Source organism: Ips typographus, linkage group LG11, assembly GCF_016097725.1.
Source record: "Ips typographus isolate SLU linkage group LG11, UJ_Ityp_2.0, whole genome shotgun sequence".
Classification (NCBI taxonomy): Eukaryota; Metazoa; Arthropoda; class Insecta; order Coleoptera; family Curculionidae; genus Ips; species Ips typographus.
The window spans coordinates 8,110,942-8,132,092 of NC_138432.1; the positions used below are offsets into that span (position 1 = coordinate 8,110,942).

The following is a 21,151-nucleotide window of genomic DNA, read 5'->3' on the forward strand; positions in this document are numbered from 1 at the left end:
TTCTAAGTGTGGTAAGGGTTTAGTTTGGTTGTGATTTGAATTTAATCAAATCTTGTGCAAACATCCGGAGGGTGTATACGGAGGAATTGAAACTTTATTAGGGTCGAGTTAAGTAAACACTCCTCTATACATGATCAGGCAGTAAGGAGAATGCGAGTCGTACATCCCTAGATGTTTTGGTAATTTGCTATGCATACGCAAATAACTGACCCGCTTAAGGCCACAATTACCATAAATAAGTTACTGCAAACCAAGACCAGGCTACATAAATCATTTATTTGGACGGTTATGTAAACTGGGTTGTAAGCGGCAAGCGAAAAAAGAAAATCCAGAGTCTAGTATTTCCAGCTTCCAAGCACAATAATTCAAGAGGTTTTTACGGTCGGTCGTTAAGTTTCAGTTTGGACTCTTATGACGGCAAAACAACCAGTTTTTCCATGAGTAACCAAGCAGTTAAGTATCTCAACCTAACTGTGTTTGTTAATGTTGTAAATTGTGCTTTCTATTTTAAATTAACAAAAAAAGATAAGTTGACATGTATTATGTCAACTGTTTTTAGTGCTAGAAATGCAGTTTCAGACAATTCAGAATGATATTTGGAGGACTGCATCTTCCTCTCAGGAAAATTACATGATTCATGTCATCTTATTTTTTAAAGTGGTAAATTATTGACATTTAAAACTGAATCCAGAAAAGAGTTGAAATCTAAATTAATTCTTCTTCTTCTTCTTCTTAATCCGCCGTCTCCCGCCGGAGGTTGGGGATCCAATTGGCAATCATTATTCTGGATGTAGCAGCTCTGAAGATGTCAATTGAGGTACATCCAAACCATCTTCTTAAGTCTTTCAGCCAGGAGTTTTGTCTTCTTCCCTCTGATCTTTTTCCTTGATCCTAAATTAATTGTATAATGTAAAAATTATCATAAGTAAAATAATATGACTTAGTAAATTCTTTTTCTCCACAACTGGCACTGTGCTCGAGCAGTGGAGTTTTGATACCATTGGAGGTTTAGTAGGATCGATGGCCGCAATATACCTAATGTCTTTTGCGTACGAAGCACTGAAATATTACAGGTTTGTATAATGCATACGAAATTATGACGAATATCTCCTTTTTCCTTTCGTCTCGTATGGAAGTTACCATTTGTCTACCAGAAATATGGCGCAAGATAAAAATGTTCAAACGCCGTAAGGTATAATTAACTAGAATTTTCTTTGGGTCTATTTGTGCTGTTTTAGAATAGAATTTCTCCAACTGGCTCATTTTATCCAAACGTTTTTGCATGGTTTACAAGCAGTAGCAGCACGTTTGGCTTTGCTTGGCAATTATCGTTGGATTCATATCTGGGTACTTGTTTTTGGATGGAAGCATCCTCCTGTACCTGCAATATCACAAGAACATTGTATGTAAGTAAGCAATGGTTAGGTTAAGTGAAATTAGTGTTTATCTACGACTACTCAACAAAACATTTTTTAAATTGCAGTATTTCAAAAACTTATTTATACTGAAGGACCGACTAGGAGTAAACATACACATTAACAGGGTGAAACCCCAAAAATCCACCAAATCGCGGCTAAATAATCATTTGAGGTCGTCCTGATGAGGGTTTAGGACGTTAATAAAACGACGCCGACTATTTATTAAATGAAGCCTGAGAAAATTGATTCTTGCGTTGGCAAAGACCGCACAACCGAACGCGGCAGCCAAATGGGTTTTCCACTTTGAATTGGGGAGGAAAATTCTTTTCACGACAACAGGCAGGAAAGGGAAACGATCCAGAAATTATCATTGGAAAATGGAGACATACAAAACAATTTTTACATCAAAAGGCTGAAAATCATTCGTACAAATTAAAAGACTTTCTCATCTCCCAGGTAACCGTTTTGATGAACTTCGAGCCATTCAATTAAAAACCGGTTTGATGGAAGGAACGGAAAAAAAAGTAATTAACAGGTCAAAGAGTTAAGATTCAATAATGGGCCGATCCATAAATAATTAGGGCTACATCAGAATAGAGTTTCCTTGCTATGTCAGCAATAAGGGTGTATAGGCCCTTAGCACATTGTTCGGAGGCTACATTGACGTATGCATGTTAGCAATTCGATCGATCTTTAGCACTAAAGTAAATTATAATGGTAACAACATTAAATTAGGTTATATTTTAACTTCTCAAATAATAGGGGTTAAAAAATGTTATTGTCTAGATTAATTACTCCATGTTGAAAGGATTTCAAAAATAAACATTCAAATTATACCGGTAAATACATATTTACTCGGAAACGAAATTTCTCCAAAAAAAATCGGCGCGAAAACATGTATTTATATTTGAATAAGGCCTAATCACTTTTGTTTGGCTTCCATTCCATTTCAGTGCCGAAATTTGATGTAATTTTTTCATTAGGCCTCTTTGTGCCCTTCCAGGAAAAAAACGAAACAAACTGTAGTTTTGTTGAACCGAAATGCCGCATAAATTTCCTGAAAGTGCGGACAATAAACCGAACGATTATTATTGCAAATCAATGAAACACGACGAGGGTTTAACATAATTGAGTAATCCTTGTTGCAAAACCAGGGAAATGCGTTTTGTTTTGCTCCCTGGAGTAAAGCAATTTTCCGAATTTTAAATTTGCCTCGGGATATCTAGCCTATCATATCCAGTAACATGTGGTAAACAGTTTGGACTCGTTTAATTTATAAAATTGTAGAAATGTCATTCTGCAAATCTCTAGAGTTAATGCAATTTATTACGAAAATATAGTTTGAATGATGTCCTAAATGTCAAATCCCACTTTTTAGAAGCATTTTCAAAATTCAGAGTATAAAGCACGATTTGCACGATTTAATGTTTTTATCATTTTTACCGTTCCATGAATCAAATTCGTCCATTTTTCACTACAACGTCTCTTGTCATAACCTTGAGTTTGATTGGAAAAAACTTCAGATCGAAAGTCTTGCCGCAAAATTGCGACCCAACTAATTTTATACCATAAATCTTATTGCAATTCAGCGCAGGACTGACGTTGAAAAATAGTTCCTGCAAAAATCTATTGCACCAAAAAGACATTTCAATCTCTGTAACGAAATTTCGCTTCTCGAAAAACTCTCCCAGGAATCGCAGTTTACACAACCTATTACCTACAATTGCACAAAGGAAACAGTATACAGGGTGTACAAAAAGTTTGGAATATTGCAAAAATATCTCGAAAACGTGAGGGTGAAACGAGGTTTATAAGTATACAGGGGTCAGTAACAAAGTATACCAACTTTCTTAATTAAAACCTGACACCCTATATCGAGCCCTATACAGGTGTGGTAAATCTAAAACCGACCATAGGAAAACCGCGTAACGGACAGAGAAACGTACATTATTGCATGCGCGGGACTAAGACAGAAAACGAAAAAAATATCAAGTAGGCCATATTTTCAGCGCGCTGTTGCCAAACGCCAAGTTATTTTGTCGACGGTATTTGAGTGATACTTGGCGTTTGGCAACAGCGCGCTGAAAATATGGCCTACTTGATATTTTTTTCGTTTTCTGTCTTAGTCCCGCGCATGCAATAATGTACGTTTCTCTGTCCGTTACGCGGTTTTCCTATGGTCGGTTTTGGATTTACCACACCTGTATATTACTTCAGATTTTAAGAGTAGGTACTCATAAAGACCAAATCAACGATACACGATTTCATAACTTTATTTGAGGAAATGATGTAAAAAAAAATCAAATAAGTAAGTTCCTATGTTTTGTCCATTTAATTGTTCAAAATTGATATTTTTTGAAAGGTTTACCCACCTATAACAATGGTGGGAGTAACAATAATAACTATAACGTCATTGTAATGTTAAATTGTTATCAATTTTTCCTGTGTCCTAAAGTTAAGAAAAAATGTAAAAGTAGTCCTAATTCTGTAAATCCTTGAGTACTTAAAATCAGGGTTTGAATTAAGAAAGTGGATATACTTTGTGACTGACCCTGTATACTTGCAAACCTCATGTCACGCGCTTGTATTTAACAAAACAATATAAAAACTATGAGAAAAATAAAATTAGTAGCTTTCGAGATATTTGTAATATTCCCGACTTTTTAGACACCCTGTATACACAGTCTTCTTAGGGCTAGCGGCAGTGACGTAATAAATGTCCTTCTTTGTCTATTAGTTGTGAACTGAGCAAGACGGAATTTTGACGTATGTTCTTTAACCAATCGTTAAAATTCGGGAAAATTCGACGTTGGCGTTAATTTTAGTAGTTTGACGTTTCTTGACAGTTTCTTCAAACTTTTCCCCTTGCAACTTAAATTTATCGATTCGGTTATTATTTTGTGTGAATTGTATTTGTGTTTTTCATATTTTGATATTTTCAGTAACCGAAAATGTCTAAACAGTACAGTGAGAGCAAACAGCGGCTGATACATGTTTCATGTTACAGAGGGTTGGTTGCTGCTTACCTTGCTTTGCAGGTTTACCATCAAGAAAATAACACACACACACACAGTCCATAATCACTACCAACACAGATTGCACAATTCAAGTAAAGTAATATCGAAACTGATTTAATTTTTCCGATCTCCTCACTCTTGGGAGTATTTTCAAATCGGTAAACAACTGAAGCAGTTGAAGCACTGTCAATGTCAATTGTCAACCAATATGTTTCTATCCTTTGCTAACCTTAAAAACCCACTGTTGCCATGTTGCTAAATGTTATCCAAATGGTCCATGCCATAGACTATAAAACTATATAGACCCCGCAAGTCATTCATAAATTCCCAGTTTGTTTAGTTCCAACATGCTCTTAGAGCGTCGCGGGCGCGGCGGCGTAAAGGGAGTAAAAATATGGCCGCCAAGTCGGGTAGAAAAACCGATCTTGGAAGTGCCAAACGAAAATAAATCGTATTTAAGAATCAAAGAGTGAGAAAGACGGAAGAAAAGTGCGTACGTCGCGCGGCGGCGACTGTCGCACTGTTGCCACTTTATCAATTGTGAAGAGTTTTAACCTGTGTTTTTAAAACGTGTTGTGCGGTTAGAGCTCGAATCAGATGAGAAAAGGCCACCGCATCATCAATGACGCAGTTTTTAAAACTATTTCTTTCTCCTTCTACAGTTGCCGTCGCATTAGATATAATCAGAGGCGTCCTATTAAAATATTCCCGAAAATATATTGTTAAGCGGTCAAAAAGCCACTTGGCAACGTAGTACGGTTTTTACTTGGACACAATTAAAACAGATGCGGCAGCGGCCAGGGACATTTGGACCTTTTTATATGCTTTTACTAGCCGGCACTCTAAACGGTGTTGCCAAGTTTAAAAAAATGTAGTGGCGGACAGGGAGACTTAGGGGGTTAGGTTAGGTTCCGTTTTAGTCTGGTGTTTTGGTTGTATTGTTGATGGTCGCAGTTGAAGTTCACATAGTGTTATGAATAAAAAACGTTATTTTGTCAAAATGTCTTTCAAAAAGGTTGGAAAGAAAGGTGTTATCATATACAGCCAAGGCCGTGAAATCGTCAGTAACGTCTTACAATTTATGAAGAAAGAAGCAGAAGGAGTTTCCATTCCTTTGAAAAACTTGTTGTCTTTTATTTTCTTTATTAAAAACGACGAAAATGTTTCATTTTACTGATAAAATAATAGCACGCCACTGACTGGCTGCAACAACTTGGAAAGTAACGAGAGCAGCAATATTTAAAGCGAGACGTACAGAGATCGTGACATCATCGTTTGATGACGCCTGTGGCCTTTTCTTAGCTGATTCGAGCTCTACAATGGCCTGTAATTCTTGTATCGCATTGTCGTGGTGTCGGAGCTAAACAATTGGCAACATCGCGCCGAACAATTCTAATGATGCCATATAAAATAGTGTAAATAAAAAATAAAGGACTCTGGTATACCTATTAAACTTTAAGTAATTCGACCTAATTTTACGGAAAAATTATAAACCATCTCTTTTATTATCAAGCCAGAAATAAATTTGCACTTTTACTGCAGTTTTTGTACACATTTTGTCGGTGGTATTTCATCTAATTAACACTGAGAACTTCCGCTATTGACGATACGAAGCAGACATAGAGAAAGTTATAATAAAGTTAAAAATGTAGTTTCAACTTTGATTTTAGTCTAGAGCATTTTGTCAAAAATTTTTTGTCACCCTCAATACGATGTTAATTAACCAAAGATGAGTTAGTTAAACCTTAACAAAGGCTACATTTAATGCATCATAACTAACCTGATTAAGAGGGGAGTAATTAGATCGTGTTATATTACAATAGGGGCTGTGATTTTACGATCAAAAGAGGTTAATCCGAGAAAGTTATTCCCTTTCAGACTTCTAAGCATAAAATTTGACATAAAACCAGGACCTGACTTAGTTTCTGCTCGTCCTGATTTCCGATTGTGAATTAAATGTTGCCATCGTTAAGGAATCGAGATTAATGATCTTCACGTTGATTGTCTGGATTCCGGAATGGGTTTAACGTCACAGACATAAATCTTTTGTTCTTTAAGTAAACTGTTTCAATAGATAAAAGATGATTTTGACATTTTTAAGTTTTTCCACCGAGTTTCATTGCAAAATTCCTTTGAAAGACACTCCAATTTTATTGAGTCTGTATTGTGTTCGACACTCCAGAGCCAGACAAGTGGAAATGGCACGTAAAGGCTGGAATTTTCGACGTCAAGCAAAATTGCAGAACTGTTATTAAGTTATGCTACTCTAGATGGGTGCAATATAACTGCAAAAGTGGGAATGTCATTCTGTGTATCGGGCGTTTTTCCCAAAAGCATGTTAATAAAACTGAGCGGGGAAGCTTTCAAGTCGTTAGTGAGGGTAAAACAAAATGCAAAACCTGGACACTTGTCGAAATACCTCGAGATGGAGCGAGTTTCACTTAACTGCGCAAACAATTTCGGTTCTAGTTTTAACTGGAATTCCCTCATAACAGAGAAACTTGTTTCTTAATATTGAACTTGGAAATATCCCCTTAGGAACGTACACTCGACAAAGTAAATTTCCCAAAGTGCTAGACGAAATTTAAAGTATGTTTAGTTTACAGAAATATCACTGCATATGCAAAAGTGCCACACTGAATATTCCGTGCCAGTACAGTTTCGTTTGAAGCTGGTCGGTTCCCATTACTGGTTTAAATCGGACAAGTGGAAATGCCAGAATGGAAAATCGAGTTGAAAAACACTGAAAATGCAACGAACGATTTTGCTCTTATACCACTCAGATCGTTTTAGTAATTAGATTGGCTTATGCCAATTTTTTTATGAAGAAATTCGAACTTGATTAACTCCTAGACGAGAAAGTTTTCAAATTTAATATTTCAAGCTATTTGCATCGTAAAACGCTTCAACAGTTCATTTATAAAAGTAATCCGGTTAGGACTTTATAAAAGCGGTAGTTTCTGCAAGCCGGTGCTGAATGAAAATTAGATCTACTTCCGAATTAATCTACTGTTTTGGTACAACTAAGTATGAAGGTAATAATGTCACAAATATTGTTACTAGATTTATTCAGATTATTGAGAGTTTTTAATTTAGAGATCTTCCCATGATATTTTATATCCTAATAATAGCTATTTATGATATGAGTGTTGAAAGGGCGTTTTTAAGGCACGCAGGTGAAGGTTTCGCAGGAATGCCTTAAAAACACTTTTAACAGCATAAAAATATTTTTTCTACAATCATTGTTGCCCTCAAAAATAAATTTGTTTAAAGGCTGTCTTCCAATTTAAAAACTATTTGTAAATGTAGTTCTGTATAGTGTAGAATGTAGTAAAGTGCCATGGATCAGATTGATGAGGGTGATTGATCGGTTTCCTGTAGCATTTAGAAGCACTGGCACCTTCTTAAGGGATCCAGAAGCTTCTGACAATTTAAAACTAATCGTGGAAGATATTTGTAGAGGCCTCTGACACTTTTTAAAAGGTTCTCAATAGCATTTAAAGGTTTATAGAAGCATCTGAAATTTCAAACTGACAGAATAGATGTGATGATGATGTTATAAAACACAGTGATATAAGGAATGTGACGCAAAACAGTCAAAAGTCACTAAACAGAAACTATTTATTTTAGTTTAGTTAAAATGGAATAAGTTTCTATGACTAATGGAGTTTACAGGAATAAACATACTAAGTGAGCCCTTTCGGTTTACGTTTTATTTACTTTCCAGTTGAATGAAATTGATTTCAGCACACGTGACTGTTTACCAGATGTTCTGTTGGTTTTCGGTTCGTTACCAAAATGAAAGGCCATATCGAAATGTTTGGATTACCCTGGAAAAATTAATTGCATTCGTTCTAACCAGCTTTTAGTTGGATAAAGTGCAGTCGTGATCTTTTTTCAGGTGCAAGATAAATCGTTTTGGCCATTTCAGTTTACGAACTGAATCGGACGTGGAACCATTATTAACGTTCCAGCTCATCTGTTTGTTGTAGTTTGGCTTATTTTGGCACACATGCTCTATGAATGACGGTCCGTAAACAGTAAAATCGAAACATATATTACCGGTGAATCCATTACTGAAATAGGTGGATGGAAATCGTAAACCATGTTGTATTGCACACGACATGGTCATAAATTGCATAAGTTCTTGCGTTGATATGATTAATAATTTTGATTGTTCAATTTGGATTCAAAACAGAGAGAAGCTTTAAAATAAATTTTGTTCTCTTAATTGAAACTTTAAGACGCTTTTATGGGGAAATAACTTTGAAAATGTAACTTTGGCATTTTAAATTGGCGCCTCCTATCTCTCCTGCAGGAAAAGAAGGGAGAGAAAAACCACTAACCGAAGGCATTAAATATTAAACAGCTTCAGATTTATTTTCCGTCTTGAAAAAGTCTCACCCATTTAAAAGCATTAGGAGAGTATTGGAAATAGTGTTGTGCTGAAATATTTATTATACAGAGTGTCCCATAAATAATTGCGTGTATATGAGAATTACAAAATATATCAGAGGCAGCAAAATAATCTTTTCTTTAGGAAAAACGCTCTTTGCTAAATTAAAAACGAAGTCGGTTTAAAATATAAATAAGAAATCGAAAAAGCGGAAAATATCGTCCATTCAAGCCCCTTTATTGACAATCAACCTGCCCCAAGCAGCAAATTTTTTTTGATTGAGGCTCTTGCATTGGCTTTATAAAGGAATGTAAAACTTTGGAATTGTCTCTACGTGTATACTGAAGTTTTAATAGACAAGTTGGCCATTTCTATAAATTGGTCGGTCCATATTTTCCGGAATTGTTTCAAAGCGACTGGAAGAATCGGAAACTGTAAAGTGGCAAACTTTGTACCTGACTTGCCGTCGATATTCGTCCCAAAAACTGTTTCCCAGTTTTGTATTTTATGTGTTTAAGGCATTTCACAAATCTCGTTATACTTCATTTTATTTTTCTATAATGGTCAGATCAAGTCAGCAACAATTCCTGCATTCCTAATCAAATTTAAAAACTTACCTTAGTATAGTTAGTTAATATTCATTGAAATAGATACACGCCTACCCAAAAGCAATTTCATTGTATTGTAATCCAAAACTGGCTTTAATACATCCTGATTAATTAATATAATCATAATTACGGCCTAAACTTCATTACGCTTTATACGAGGGTTAAATTAGTATTACAGATTTGCCTTTTAAATTAATTGACAATTGTACTGCTGTAGCTGAATTAATAATGATTTCCACATTGGATCCAGAGTTGGCCGCTATTATTATCTAACAATGCAACATAGTTGGTCGTAAATTCCGGAGCAAAGTTGTAAAAGTTCTTTTACATTAACCTAAACCGTTACAAGCGAAACAATCCGGGATTTAATTAGTGTATAGCAATCTAAATGGACGATTCATTTCAAATTGAGCTATTATGAATTTTCCTAATTGCGCTATATTTAATGGAGTAATTGAACCATGGTTTAACAAGAAGTAATGACAATAAAGTGCATAAGTTACGTCAAAATGTCATAGAAAGCAAAAGATAGAGCAAATTTCAAGCTTTCCAAAAATGTCCCCACATGAATTGATTGATGACACCGTTTGGACGCTAGAAGGCGTCAAAATTATTTCACCTTAAAATCACATATTTTGGGATACACCTTGCTTTGACCCTAAATTACTCCCTTATTTGACAAGTTACGTCAAAATGTCATAGAAAGCAAAAGATAGAGCAAATTTCAAGCTTTCTAAAAATGTCCCCCCATGAGCTGATTGATAACACCGTTTGGCCGCTAGAGGGCATCAAATTTCCTTTACCATAATATCACATATTATAATTATTGTAAATATTTTTTCAGTCAGATTTCATGTCTCTTAATCCGGCCGAGTTCCTGGCAAAGAAATTTTACACAATTAACACAGACAGTTAAAATGTTAAATTTTAGATCTAACTCTGTTAGTTTTTGAGATATCAAAAAACCGACTGCACCAGAGTCTTTTCCGGGAAATTTTAACATAAAATGTCCCAGGCCGCCATTTTGAATTGTCTGTCAAAATATTGACATGCACCTCATTTTAAAGGAAAATTCACGTAGGTTCAAGAAATGACTGACAAAATGGCGTTCCAGGCCGCCATTTTGAATTGTCTGTCAAAATATTGACATGCACCTCATTTTAAAGGAAAATTCACGTAGTTTCAAGAAATGACAAACAAAATGGCGTCCCAGGCCGCCATTTTGAATTGTCTGTCAGAATATTGACATGCACCTCATTTTAAAGGAAATTTCACGTAGTTTCAAGAAATGACAAACAAAATGGCGTCCCAGGCCGCCATTTTGAATTGTCTGTCAAAATATTGACATGCACCTCATTTTAAAGGAAATTTCACGTAGTTTCAAGAAATGACTTTCAAAATGGCGTCCTAGGTCGCCATTTTGAATTTTCTGTAAAAAGTAGTAAAAAACGACCCCTAATACCCTTTGTTCAATTTACATGAACGCTTTTGTTAAAAACTGGTTGGTTTAAGTAATATCTCAGTAAAATAATTGTTAATAACAGTGGGTTATAATTACCAACAGTAACTTATGTTTTTATAGTTACAAAGCAATTAAGCTAAAGCAATTCCTGTCCAGTAAATTTACAGGACACATCTGAGGGCAAAAACGTTTGTAGGAACTGCAAGATTTGCATTTTCAGGCCATAGATTTTGCTATCCATTTATAAGGGTATTATACTACCTAAAATGGCCGTTATTCAACTATAGAGCCTGAGGATTCTCCCACCTCTATATTGCCTCAAAGCATAACGAAAGCCAGTAATCGAGAAATTGAGGGTCAATTTGATGTTCCGGTTAATGGACTGGCCACTTGCAGGTAAACTGCCTTTTGTATTTGTCAGCCATCATCATCATTTCGTTAGCTTAAAAAGTAATAAATACAAAAATATTAAGAACCTCTCAATTAATCGTATAACCCAATTAACTTAAATTGTTTAGCGAAAGCGATACTCCTTGGTAATGATACCCTAGAGGTTTTTACTCTTTTTACTTAATTGGCTGTTTTTGTAAATAAATGTTTTTATACAAGACTTTCCCTCATCTTTCTATACAAAAAGAAAATGTGTTTCACTTAGTAACGTGCATCCGGTGTTTCCTCAATGCAAATTATGATTGCGGAGGCAAAGAAAAATGCCAGACTACATTTCCAATACTGAACGAATCGATAAAACGTACTTGGTTTCACAGGTGGAAACTATATTGTTTCGAAACTTTGCATGCAAATTAGGTACGCCTTCATTTGGTTCAATTTTGCCGCTATTTCTAGAATTGTTCATTAAAACGGGTTAAACTTCAACCACCGGGAGTCGCAAATTAATATTTGTTGTTTCGATATTTGCATTTCCTTTCAGGATATTATAGAAACGTATATTTTACGTTTGCCAGAGAGCATCAGTTTTGGCCTTTAGGGACTGGGAGAAGGGAATAAGGACAGAAGGTAACAGGATCAAGACGACAACTCGTTTTATTGCCTTGGAAACGAGTTGGGGTAAATATCACCAACGTGCAGCCAATTCAATTGATCGGTTTGGGGTTAAAACCCTATTGAACTGTATTAGTTTCATTTCATTTTACAGTAAATTTAAAATTTTGCATTTAAATCTCAATGAATGGTGTTTTGATATCTTTTCTGACCTTTATTGTATTTTTAAAGAAAATAAATAAAGGTTACAAATACAAACCATAATATTTTATGTGTATAATAATAAGTTAAGCGAGCAAAACTTAATTAAACGATTTTAAATGACAGTCAATATTGATAACCTCCTTGATTTGTCCTTGGAGGTAAATATTGCCTATTAGCACTACGTGCAGCACTAATTTCCACACCGTCAAAGGGTTCTGAACTGCCACTTGGATATGCACCAGTATTCAGGTTAGTTTCACCAGAACCCAAACCAAATGTGGGCTGATTGGCTGGTTGAGTAGGTAAATGATCCCCTATAAAATGTCCATTTAGAGTTTAACCTTCAAAATGTTTGAGTCCAAACCACCTTCAGCCCTAAACCCATTTTCATCAGCGATATAGTTAACGCTGACGCGTTGTCCCTCGGGAGTTATGTAGGAGTAAGAACCTCGAACACTGTTGGTTTGTTCGTTTCCTAGGATCTTTTGCTCGCCGATCTCTTGCTGTTTAATCTGATTCTCGGTCTCGTATCTATATATTTTGAAACACTTGGTTGCACCGGGTCAGTACTGTCGAAAAACTTACTCAAATCTGTAATTTCCATCTCCTGCATTATCGTTGTTGAACTTCAAAATGCGGAATTGAGGACCATTGCTGTAACTTCTAGAGTTTCCTCCAGGAAACCTTCCTGAAGAAGGAGCGTAAACTGAATTTCTCTCAGACGGATTGCCTCCAAAACTTCTGGTACTACCTGGTGGCAAATAAGTGTTATCCAGGCGGTCACTTAGGACCAAGGAAATCAACATGGAAGATACAACAAACTGCAACAAAACACTATATTATGAACTACCTAATACTGACAAAACATCCTTACAAGTTTCATTTTATTGTAAAAGTTAACTTGACTCAAGAAAACCTGACTTAGCTTTGATTCTCGTTCACACAGTCGGGCTATTTATATTCAAAAGTTACTACTTTTTGGGATGAGACAAATTATTATTTGGGTGCAATTACGCATCGAAGGTCTTTAGTGAATGTATCTTCTCTGACACTTTTGATCGTCTTTGGGTGATTTATTGCAGACCTACATTCACTTAACTAAACAAATCAGAATAAATTAAGAAAAACAATGATGCGCCCATGTAGGATTTTAGGGAGTGTTGCAACTTGAAAAAATGTGATCCTTTACCAGTTATAGTGACATAAGAGTATTTACATTTTGGTATTTAAATTCCCATATAATATTTCAACATATTCAATTATCAGCAATCAATTTGAGTGAAACATTTTTAAAAAGAATCTTCCTGTATGTTCGCTCGTCACGCTTTGGGTGATATATTGAACTTTTCTCTGGCCTTTTCAAAATCTGTCAGCAGAAAGTTTACACAAAACTGTCGTGATGTTCTACTTAGCTTAAACCAATTAAAACACTGGCATTTGATACCTTCCTTGTCATTTTCAGAAGAAGATTTAATGTGCGGAACATAAACAAGTTGTTGCTTCCCTACCAAGACTCTAAGATTAATTATGTACGGCAAAAAAAGTGGCTCGGGAAATTATACGCTCCCGGGAACCGAATAAGTTTCATAATTAGTTGCTACAAAGCGTAAGTAAGTTTCTCTAGTCGGATTAATATCTTGCCGCATCTCTATTCAAAAGGCAGGAATAAGGGCGAAATATCTCGCACAGTTTCTAGCCAATATCGCGCAACAATAAATTCCTGGTAATGTACTCGTACAAGAAACTTGTGCGAGACAAGAATGTTCATAGCCAATTTCCAAGTTTGTATATATCTTAAGTTTCAGTGTACTTGCCACCGATTTCCTCATAGATAATGTAGCTTTGGCCATTTAGATCGTTTATAACTCAAACAGTATTATTGAAGAATGGGTAAACAAGATTGGTAGAATAGTTAATTGGGACAAAAAAACAACAGAGTAACAATGTACTAAGACAATAATTTATTATTAAATTCACTAACAGCTTCTTGGTGATGTGCATGAACAATAATGTAGCTATAGGAACTTCTAGAGTGGACGTTTCAATTAAACATTAATAAAAACTACCAATAATTGAAACAAACTGCAAATAATTTTATTACGGATCAAACCTCCGGTTATTAGTCCGTTGTCTCTTTTTAGCCGTTTTATACACTAAACCGGCAAGCAACACTGATCCTAACGCTACCATAATACCGATTCCAGCATACATAGGGACGTGATCATCCTGTACACTTTCCGACTCTAAATTAACGTCCAAACTACTTGAATTCACTTTAGGTTCGTCATTAACCACTTCACTGTCCAAACCAAAGTCCTGTTTGACCACTGCTGGTTCTATAGTTGTGGTTGTGGTTGTGGTTGTAGTAGTGGATGTGGTGGTTGTGGTAGTGGTAACTAAAGGCTCTTGTTCTACAGGAGCTGTTTCAAAATACCTTTCCAAAGGTTCAAAGTAGTGCAACAACTCTGTCGCACTTATATCCAAACCGTAGTGGCTGGATAATAAAAACGGCCAGTCGGTTGAGTGTCTGGATTTTATTAAAGTGCTAAAATGTACTAAATAGTGATTGTTCCAAGGGGAAAAAGAAAAAAATTACATAAAAGTGTCTTCCTGGGCAAAGTCAGCAATAAGATCAGAATCGCCCGCGTGTTCTTTATGGTAGGCATAGAGCTGGAAGGCCATTAAAATGCCGTAAAACTCGCTCAAATAAGGTTGATTTGATATGATTTTACTGTCCTGTAAATATTCGTTTTCTGTATTGTTAATGCCTTCTACACCCATGTATTGTTTTCTGTAACAATTAGTCAATATTAACATGTTAATAGCTATCCACAAAACCTCACCTATATTTCCACCAACTAACAGCAAGATCAGGAGAATCTTGCTCTAAAGCTTCTAACCTCCATTTATCAACCATCAAAGTGTAGGCAAGCCGTGGCATAACTCTCAAAGCAACTAGCAAAAGTTTAGTCATTTTAAATGCCTCATCATCGCCACTTTTCGAGGCAACAATACCGTCGTTTTCCAAACGACTGATAGCTAGAATTGACCCTATTTTTCATTGATTAGTTAAGAAGAGTAATAGAGTAAGATTTAAGCTAAACCTAATTTCTGCACAGCATCATCTATAGCACAAAATCGAAGATGCTCCCTAGGCAAAGATGTGTAGTCAAAATTGTTTAAGGCAACTTTGAGAGCTGTCTCCAGTGAGTGTAAATACACAGACCAAGATGTTTGATTGCATGTAACAATGCTAAAATAATTTCAAAACAATAATAAAGCACTCAAAATCCGCATTTAATAATAGCTAACGCTGTATATTCTGCATTACAATATTCAAGAAATTCAGGCCCACATTGGGTGTGATTAAAAATACTATGATCCCAAAATTGATTCCCCAACCTTTTGAGACCTAAATCAGTTACTAAATCTTCTGCATACACATAAATTTCCTTTACATCCTACAAAAAAAAAAACAAAAACATTTTTTTTGTTTTCATATAAATGCACAACCAACCTTGTATTTGAGATATGTTTGGACATCATAATGGAGCTGAGGATGGGGTAAAACTACATCAGCAATATTGCTCCAGTCAGTACCCAACTCACCTCCTTGAACAGTTACAACAAACTTAAAATAGTGATATCACAGCTTTGACTAAACCATACCCAATAAGAAGGCAGGAATATCATCCTTATGCTCTTCATTACCATAAAACTTAAACAATCGCGTTCTAACAAAACTGTGAAGCTTTGTATAAAATGGTGATATCTCTTCCCAAAACTGGTCAGCTTGTTGATAACCCTCAGAAAAGTCAATTAAAGCCTCCCAATAACTCTGTACAGTGTCAAACTCTACAACCAAGCCATTAGATATTAATTAAAACAGAAATTATGGCAATATTTCACCATTTAGTAATGCAGCTTCCTTAACATAACCCAAATGTAGTTTAAACTGCTGAAAATTTACAAAAATGTTTTCCCAATTTGTCCAAGTTAGTTTCAGAGTATTATAGTCTCTTTCCATGTTAAGTGCATGGTTAAAGTCACTTTTTCCTATAAGGCACTTATCACTAGTGCAGTTGAATTTAGTGACAGTTATGAGAGCTTCAATATTATTTTTGTATGTGACAAACTACAAATTTACTTTCAATATTTTAAGTCTTTGTAAACTAGTTTAATACCTTATGCCAGGTTTCTTCAGGTAAAAGTGAGTCTCCTGGTTTCACTTGATATGTCCAGTTCCTTTCTATTTCAATAGGGATATCCACAAATTTCCTTAGTACATTATAGTGGTTTTTTAGTAAAGAACCATAACTTTCTTCCTCAACAATCTAAAAAGTAAATTATAAATTAAAACCTACATTGCTAATATAAAGAGGAATGTAATATTTCTGAATTAACCTTCTAATCACTCACCTTTTGATGAAAATTTTGGCTTACAATTGCAGTCTTTTTAGCTTGAGCTATATTAGAACAAGCATCAACTAATTCTAAATCATCAATTTGTATTTCAGCCTTTAATCTTTCAACTTCTATATCCTGTGGCAGACCAAGTCTCAAGCAGCTGAGCAGCACAAAACTTTTGGCAAAAAATAAGAGTTTGGTTTGGGGTGTCATTGTCTGTAACATAAAACACTTTTTGTACTTACAAGTGATTATAATCCAACTGAGTAAGAAAAATTAGTAAACATCACAACCCAGTTGAGTTTATCTAGCCAATGACACACTTAACAAAAACATTTTTCATTATCAGTAGGTTCTGATTAAACTGGTTGAAAGAGTTTAGCATTTATCACTCTAGTTAACAAATAAAAACATCACCTGAACTCTATTAGAATATAACATTTAGTAACCTTGAGTTAATGACTTGAAAATTAATACTTATACAGGCACAATTGAGTTGTGTAAGAGGAAATGTTCTACCTAACTTAGTTTTTGTTTTATTACCCTAGTTAATTAATAACAGAACTCAGAGAAAAAAAAATCTTACCTGGACAATTGGTGACAGCTAACTGTTGCCCTACCCAATCTACTCATAAGGTCAAAGTATCATCAAAGGTACTTACGCACAAACCAAAGTCTAAAAACATATTTTTAAACAAATTTACCTGTCCAAGAATCAAAAAATTCCGATATCCTCAAGCTTCAAAAAAAGCAAACTAAAACTTTAAAATTTGATGGCAATCAGGTAGAATGAAGATTGAAAAAGCATATCTGTAAAAATGAGACTATTATAACAATATCAATTTAAATTAAAATAATAAATAATCAACAATTAATGATCTACAATTAAATAACAATTTTTGACGCATTTTTATTAGGTTAGGGGCTAGGTTTAACACATTGACATACTAAAAAATAAATATAATATGATAATAATATAATAATGGTTTAACATAAACAAATTGACATTTTGACCACTGTCTAAAATAAATCGAGTGTTTGGCACGTGAAACCATTAAGTATTCAACTAAGGTGGTCACGTGATCACCACTGACGTGAATCTGACAATTAAAATTTGGAAACAATACTATTTAAGTCAAAAGTCATAACAAAACACGTCTTGACATATGTATTTGTATTTTTGAACTATTTTTTGTATTTTCAGCTGGTTTAAGGAATATTTACCACTTTCATCAGTTAATAATAACATGGGTGATTTTTCTAATCAAGATTTTTACTGGAATAACCAATCATCTGAAGTGCCATTACAGCAGTCGTTCTACGAGCAAGACTACCAGCAACTCTCCAATCAACAGCTAGGTAGATCACCCCCCTAGCCCTAGGAACCCTCTAATAACTACTATACTTTGTAGACTTTAAATCGCATGAAGAATACGCCAACCAACAATTCACTCAATACCCCACCAACTTTTACAATCCTAATGATTATGACCTGCCAGCTAAAGAGCTTGAGGATGATTTAGAGGAGCCGCCACTGTTAGATGAGCTGGAAATATACCCGGATCGGATTTTAGAAAAGGTCATTGCAGTGTTACACCCACTCAGAGGTCACAGCTTGGCGGACGATGCAGATTACTTGACGAAAGATGCAGATTTAGCAGGTCCAATATTCTTTTGTCTAGCTTTAGCTGTGTCACTTCTTCTAGCTGGCAAAACTGAATCTTTTGGTTATATTTATGGATTTTCAATGATTTCCTGTGTATTGATGTACTTTTTGCTGTCCTTGATGAGCAGCACAGAAAATGCATTAACTTTCAGCACTGCAGCCTCAATTTTAGGATATTGTTTGATTCCTATTGTGGCGCTGTCATTTTTGGGGGTGTTTTTGCGACTTAGTGGCCTTTTTGGCATGATACTGGCAGGTTTTGCAGTATTTTGGGCTAGTTTCTCTTCATCCAGATTGTTTGTGGCTGTGTCAGGTGACAAACAGCAGCAACCATTAATTATGTATCCTTCAGCTTTAGTTTATGGTGTGTTTGTTTTACTAGTTTTGTTTTAGGATTTTCTAAATACAAGTTTTCATATTTTATGTTTCTATTTTTTCTTAATCCCTGTTGTGAATAGTCAGAAGTTAAAACCAGTAATACACAAGGAACCTTTAATGGATACTTATTTAAAGGACTGGTAAAAAATAAAACATTTAAACTCAAGATAAATGAAATACATGGTTTGAACACTGAAAACCCTCCCTACAACAATCCCTGCCTCTTAAGATCCTCATAGGTTTTTCTGTTCACCACATTGCCTTGAGAGTCCTCATACTCTTCCTCAGTTTCAGGTTGCCACCTTTCTAGTTGTTTTTGTACTTTAAGTTTTTCCCACACTAGAATTCAAATTATAAATACATTAGTATGGCTTATGAACAAAACAGTCTTCACTTACATGCCAGAGCATCTTCAATTTGGGTGACATTAGCAAAATGCGCAGTGTTTGGAATTCCCAAACAGCGCATACCATGAGCATGTCGCCATTCAGCAAAATGTCTCTGAAACGCTTTGGGGCCTTTGTAGACGTAATTACCGCAAATCTCGCAGTTGTAGCTGATGTTTAATCCGTGCAGCTTGTACAACCAATAGGGGATAGGCTAGAAAACACTCATTACACTGTTTACTCTAGTTGTGTGTGATTACAGATTACTTTTCCATCCCAACCTAAAGGAAGGTTCTTAGGGTTGTAAGGGACATCATCATCAGCTTCATCAGGACTCTCTTCGTCGGATTCTTCGTTTTCGCTATCGTCTCTTTCGCCGTCTGTTCTAGCTTGTTTGCGTTGCACATTTTCTTTGGTGGCAGCTCGTTGCTCACTCACGATGTCCGACAATCTGTTAAAAACACGGGGGTTCAAAAAAAAATCCAACAAAAAGATATCCGGCATTTAGAAAGAAAGTTCTTACTAGACTTACTTGTAAATTTGTGCTTCAAGTGTTGCCAACTCTTTATGTCTAAGTAGTTCCTTTTCTTTGCTGGCCTTGCCCTTGCTACCCTTAGTCATAAGTGAAGGGTCCAAAGAACTCTGACCCTTAGTGGAAAACAACCTTTGAGCTCTCTCTTCCAATGTCCTAATAGACATAAAAAGATTTATTTTTTTGTTAATCAAATAGAAGTTAATTTTACCCTCCACATTTCAATCCCAATGCCAGTAAGGCGGACTTAAGTCGATCCAAGCCCAGTGAAGCCAGTTCTTCCCAGCTTGAAAAGGCTGACAAGTCTAAATGAGCTCCCACATTTGCTAAAGCAGATCCAGTGTCTTTCTGCAAATATTTATGCAATTAAGTGTTTTTTAAGTGTTTAGTTGCTTTGTTCTCTTACTGGCCATCCTGGGCAGGTACCATTATCAAACTCTTCAGCAGCTCTGCTGCTTTCATCAGCCAAAACATTATCCAAGTGCATAAGGGGTTTAATTCTTTGCACAAACCAAGTTAAATACTCTATCAAGCTTAACAGGTATTTTCTGTATTCTCCAGTTTTACGTTCTTTTGGTATATCATATAGCTGATCAAACATTCCAAGGTAAGTGATATAATCCACTTTCTGAAGATTTATAAAAACTGTTATTCACCTAACAACTTTGATTTTCAGTAACTTGCCTCAATTCCTTTCAAGTTTATATACTTTTCATAACACTCATGTAAATCAAGGAATTTTCCATAACCTTCCTCATCAGTAAACTCCACTAAGTCTAAAACCACAAACGATTAGAAACCAACCAATTACAGAAAACTATAAAGAAACACTTACTAGACATTTCCTCAGAAGGATTTTCTCTAGCTTTAGCCAGTTCATCAAACTCAACTGACATAGGAACACTGATCTAAAGTATAGCAAATATTCAGTATGGTTTCCTCAAAGAGTATAAAGAACTTACCTCATTTGGATGCCGGCGGTAAAAATCTTTAATCTGCTTCAATCTGCCATAAAATTCATTGAACTCATTGGGACCAGTGAGAGATGCAACTTCTGCTTTTCTCTGACCATCCTTGTCCTCATAGAGTTCAATTAATTTGTTTGTAGAGGACATGTATCTGTCTAGTAGGTATTTCATTCTTTGATCGGAGTTTATCTGTTCACGATACTGCACCAACAAGATTTTTTGTATTAGTTAATGATACAGGGGATCATGCAGTTTTTACAGAAAATACCAAATTGCTATCATATTACCGGGGGTACCGGTATTATACCACAAACAACTAAACCACTACAAAATTGACAAAAAGGCAGAATTTACCGAATTCTTCTTGTGAAGCATCTCCTTGACCATGGCATCAATCAATCGCTCTTTTTCTTCATGATACCGACGCTGCTGCTCCAAAATGGTCTCCATATTTATGAAGAATCGCTTAATCTATTACAACGAATTACGAATACTAAACCTGCAAAAGTGTAGTATTACTAGTATTTTATGAAATTTTAGAAAAAATACACTGTAAACAAGGTTTTTCCTTAAAACACAATCCTAACCTCAAAAAACTAATCCAAGATGGCCGTAACCCTTATTGACGTATGAGTTAGTATTTTTCTATCTCGGTCTGTTGCATCGTTTTAATGACCAGAGAAAAAGGAATAAGATATATAACCTTT

The 21,151-nt window shown here is 35.4% G+C and overlaps 4 protein-coding genes and 1 long non-coding RNA gene across 9 annotated transcripts; 1 reads left to right on the plus strand and 4 right to left on the minus strand.

Moving 5' to 3' along the window:
* Window positions 1–261: 261 nt before the first annotated feature.
* LOC145735685 (uncharacterized) lies at window positions 262–5,013 on the minus strand. Of its 2 annotated transcripts, XR_014179740.1 has the most exons (3): window positions 4,445–5,013; window positions 1,141–1,381; window positions 262–1,059 (listed from the first exon to the last, which is right to left on the minus strand). It is a non-coding gene; the product is annotated as an uncharacterized LOC145735685 (long non-coding RNA). The 2 variants fall into 2 exon arrangements; XR_014179739.1 differs by having other exon boundaries at window positions 262–1,381.
* Window positions 5,014–11,842: 6,829 nt separating this feature from the next.
* LOC145735613 (uncharacterized) lies at window positions 11,843–13,116 on the minus strand. The gene is made up of 4 exons (XM_081989606.1): window positions 12,982–13,116; window positions 12,693–12,928; window positions 12,475–12,638; window positions 11,843–12,421 (listed from the first exon to the last, which is right to left on the minus strand). The coding sequence occupies exons 1-4, from the start codon at window positions 12,988–12,990 to the stop codon at window positions 12,231–12,233; spliced, it is 600 nt and encodes a 199-aa protein (XP_081845732.1). The 5' UTR covers window positions 12,991–13,116; the 3' UTR covers window positions 11,843–12,230.
* A 929-nt stretch (window positions 13,117–14,045) lies between these two features.
* LOC145735849 (angiotensin-converting enzyme-like) lies at window positions 14,046–17,421 on the minus strand. 3 transcript variants are annotated; one of them, XM_081989968.1, is made up of 11 exons: window positions 17,219–17,421; window positions 16,527–16,730; window positions 16,292–16,441; window positions 16,017–16,242; window positions 15,777–15,962; window positions 15,625–15,719; window positions 15,420–15,568; window positions 15,212–15,360; window positions 14,951–15,158; window positions 14,704–14,898; window positions 14,046–14,652 (listed from the first exon to the last, which is right to left on the minus strand). In XM_081989968.1, exons 2-11 carry the CDS (start codon window positions 16,725–16,727, stop codon window positions 14,205–14,207), a joined length of 2,007 nt encoding a protein of 668 aa, XP_081846094.1. In that variant the 5' UTR covers window positions 16,728–16,730; window positions 17,219–17,421; the 3' UTR covers window positions 14,046–14,204. The 3 variants fall into 3 exon arrangements, with proteins under 3 accessions (XP_081846094.1, XP_081846093.1, XP_081846092.1); XM_081989967.1 differs by having other exon boundaries at window positions 17,101–17,421; XM_081989966.1 differs by lacking the exon at window positions 17,219–17,421 and adding an exon at window positions 16,932–16,970.
* A 237-nt stretch (window positions 17,422–17,658) lies between these two features.
* Yip1d1 (Yip1 domain-containing 1) lies at window positions 17,659–18,603 on the plus strand. The gene is made up of 2 exons (XM_081990000.1): window positions 17,659–17,873; window positions 17,927–18,603. The coding sequence occupies exons 1-2, from the start codon at window positions 17,762–17,764 to the stop codon at window positions 18,571–18,573; spliced, it is 759 nt and encodes a 252-aa protein (XP_081846126.1). The 5' UTR covers window positions 17,659–17,761; the 3' UTR covers window positions 18,574–18,603.
* Window positions 18,604–18,658: 55 nt separating this feature from the next.
* noi (splicing factor 3a subunit 3 noi) lies at window positions 18,659–21,050 on the minus strand. 2 transcript variants are annotated; one of them, XM_081989974.1, is made up of 11 exons: window positions 21,032–21,050; window positions 20,799–20,943; window positions 20,439–20,645; window positions 20,312–20,384; window positions 20,161–20,252; window positions 19,883–20,104; window positions 19,688–19,824; window positions 19,477–19,632; window positions 19,212–19,395; window positions 18,957–19,158; window positions 18,659–18,897 (listed from the first exon to the last, which is right to left on the minus strand). In XM_081989974.1, the coding sequence occupies exons 2-11, from the start codon at window positions 20,892–20,894 to the stop codon at window positions 18,764–18,766; spliced, it is 1,503 nt and encodes a 500-aa protein (XP_081846100.1). In that variant the 5' UTR covers window positions 20,895–20,943; window positions 21,032–21,050; the 3' UTR covers window positions 18,659–18,763. The 2 variants fall into 2 exon arrangements, with proteins under 2 accessions (XP_081846100.1, XP_081846101.1); XM_081989975.1 differs by lacking the exon at window positions 21,032–21,050 and having other exon boundaries at window positions 19,883–20,100; window positions 20,157–20,252; window positions 20,799–21,025.
* Window positions 21,051–21,151: the final 101 nt, after the last annotated feature.

What these genes read in the sequence shown, in the direction of transcription:
- LOC145735613 (XM_081989606.1), bottom strand. An exon ending in GATGGAAATTACAGATTTGA is followed by an intron (nt 12,639 to 12,692) that starts GTAAGTTTTTCG and finishes CAAAATATATAG; the next exon opens with ATACGAGACCGAGAATCAGA. An exon ending in AAATGGGTTTAGGGCTGAAG is followed by an intron (nt 12,422 to 12,474) that starts GTGGTTTGGACT and finishes GACATTTTATAG; the next exon opens with GGGATCATTTACCTACTCAA.
- LOC145735849 (XM_081989966.1), bottom strand. Translation starts at nt 16,955, where the DNA reads ATGTTATATTCTAATAGAGTTCAG. An exon ending in TATTCCTGCCTTCTTATTGG is followed by an intron (nt 15,720 to 15,776) that starts GTATGGTTTAGT and finishes TAACTGTTCAAG; the next exon opens with GAGGTGAGTTGGGTACTGAC. An exon ending in TGATGCTGTGCAGAAATTAG is followed by an intron (nt 15,159 to 15,211) that starts GTTTAGCTTAAA and finishes AATGAAAAATAG; the next exon opens with GGTCAATTCTAGCTATCAGT.
- Yip1d1 (XM_081990000.1), top strand. Translation starts at nt 17,762, where the DNA reads ATGGGTGATTTTTCTAATCAAGATTTTTACTGGAATAACCAATCATCT. An exon ending in ACTCTCCAATCAACAGCTAG is followed by an intron (nt 17,874 to 17,926) that starts GTAGATCACCCC and finishes TATACTTTGTAG; the next exon opens with ACTTTAAATCGCATGAAGAA.
- noi (XM_081989974.1), bottom strand. Translation starts at nt 20,894, where the DNA reads ATGGAGACCATTTTGGAGCAGCAGCGTCGGTATCATGAAGAAAAAGAG. An exon ending in TTGGGATTGAAATGTGGAGG is followed by an intron (nt 19,633 to 19,687) that starts GTAAAATTAACT and finishes TATGTCTATTAG; the next exon opens with GACATTGGAAGAGAGAGCTC. An exon ending in CTTTAGGTTGGGATGGAAAA is followed by an intron (nt 19,159 to 19,211) that starts GTAATCTGTAAT and finishes AGTGTTTTCTAG; the next exon opens with CCTATCCCCTATTGGTTGTA.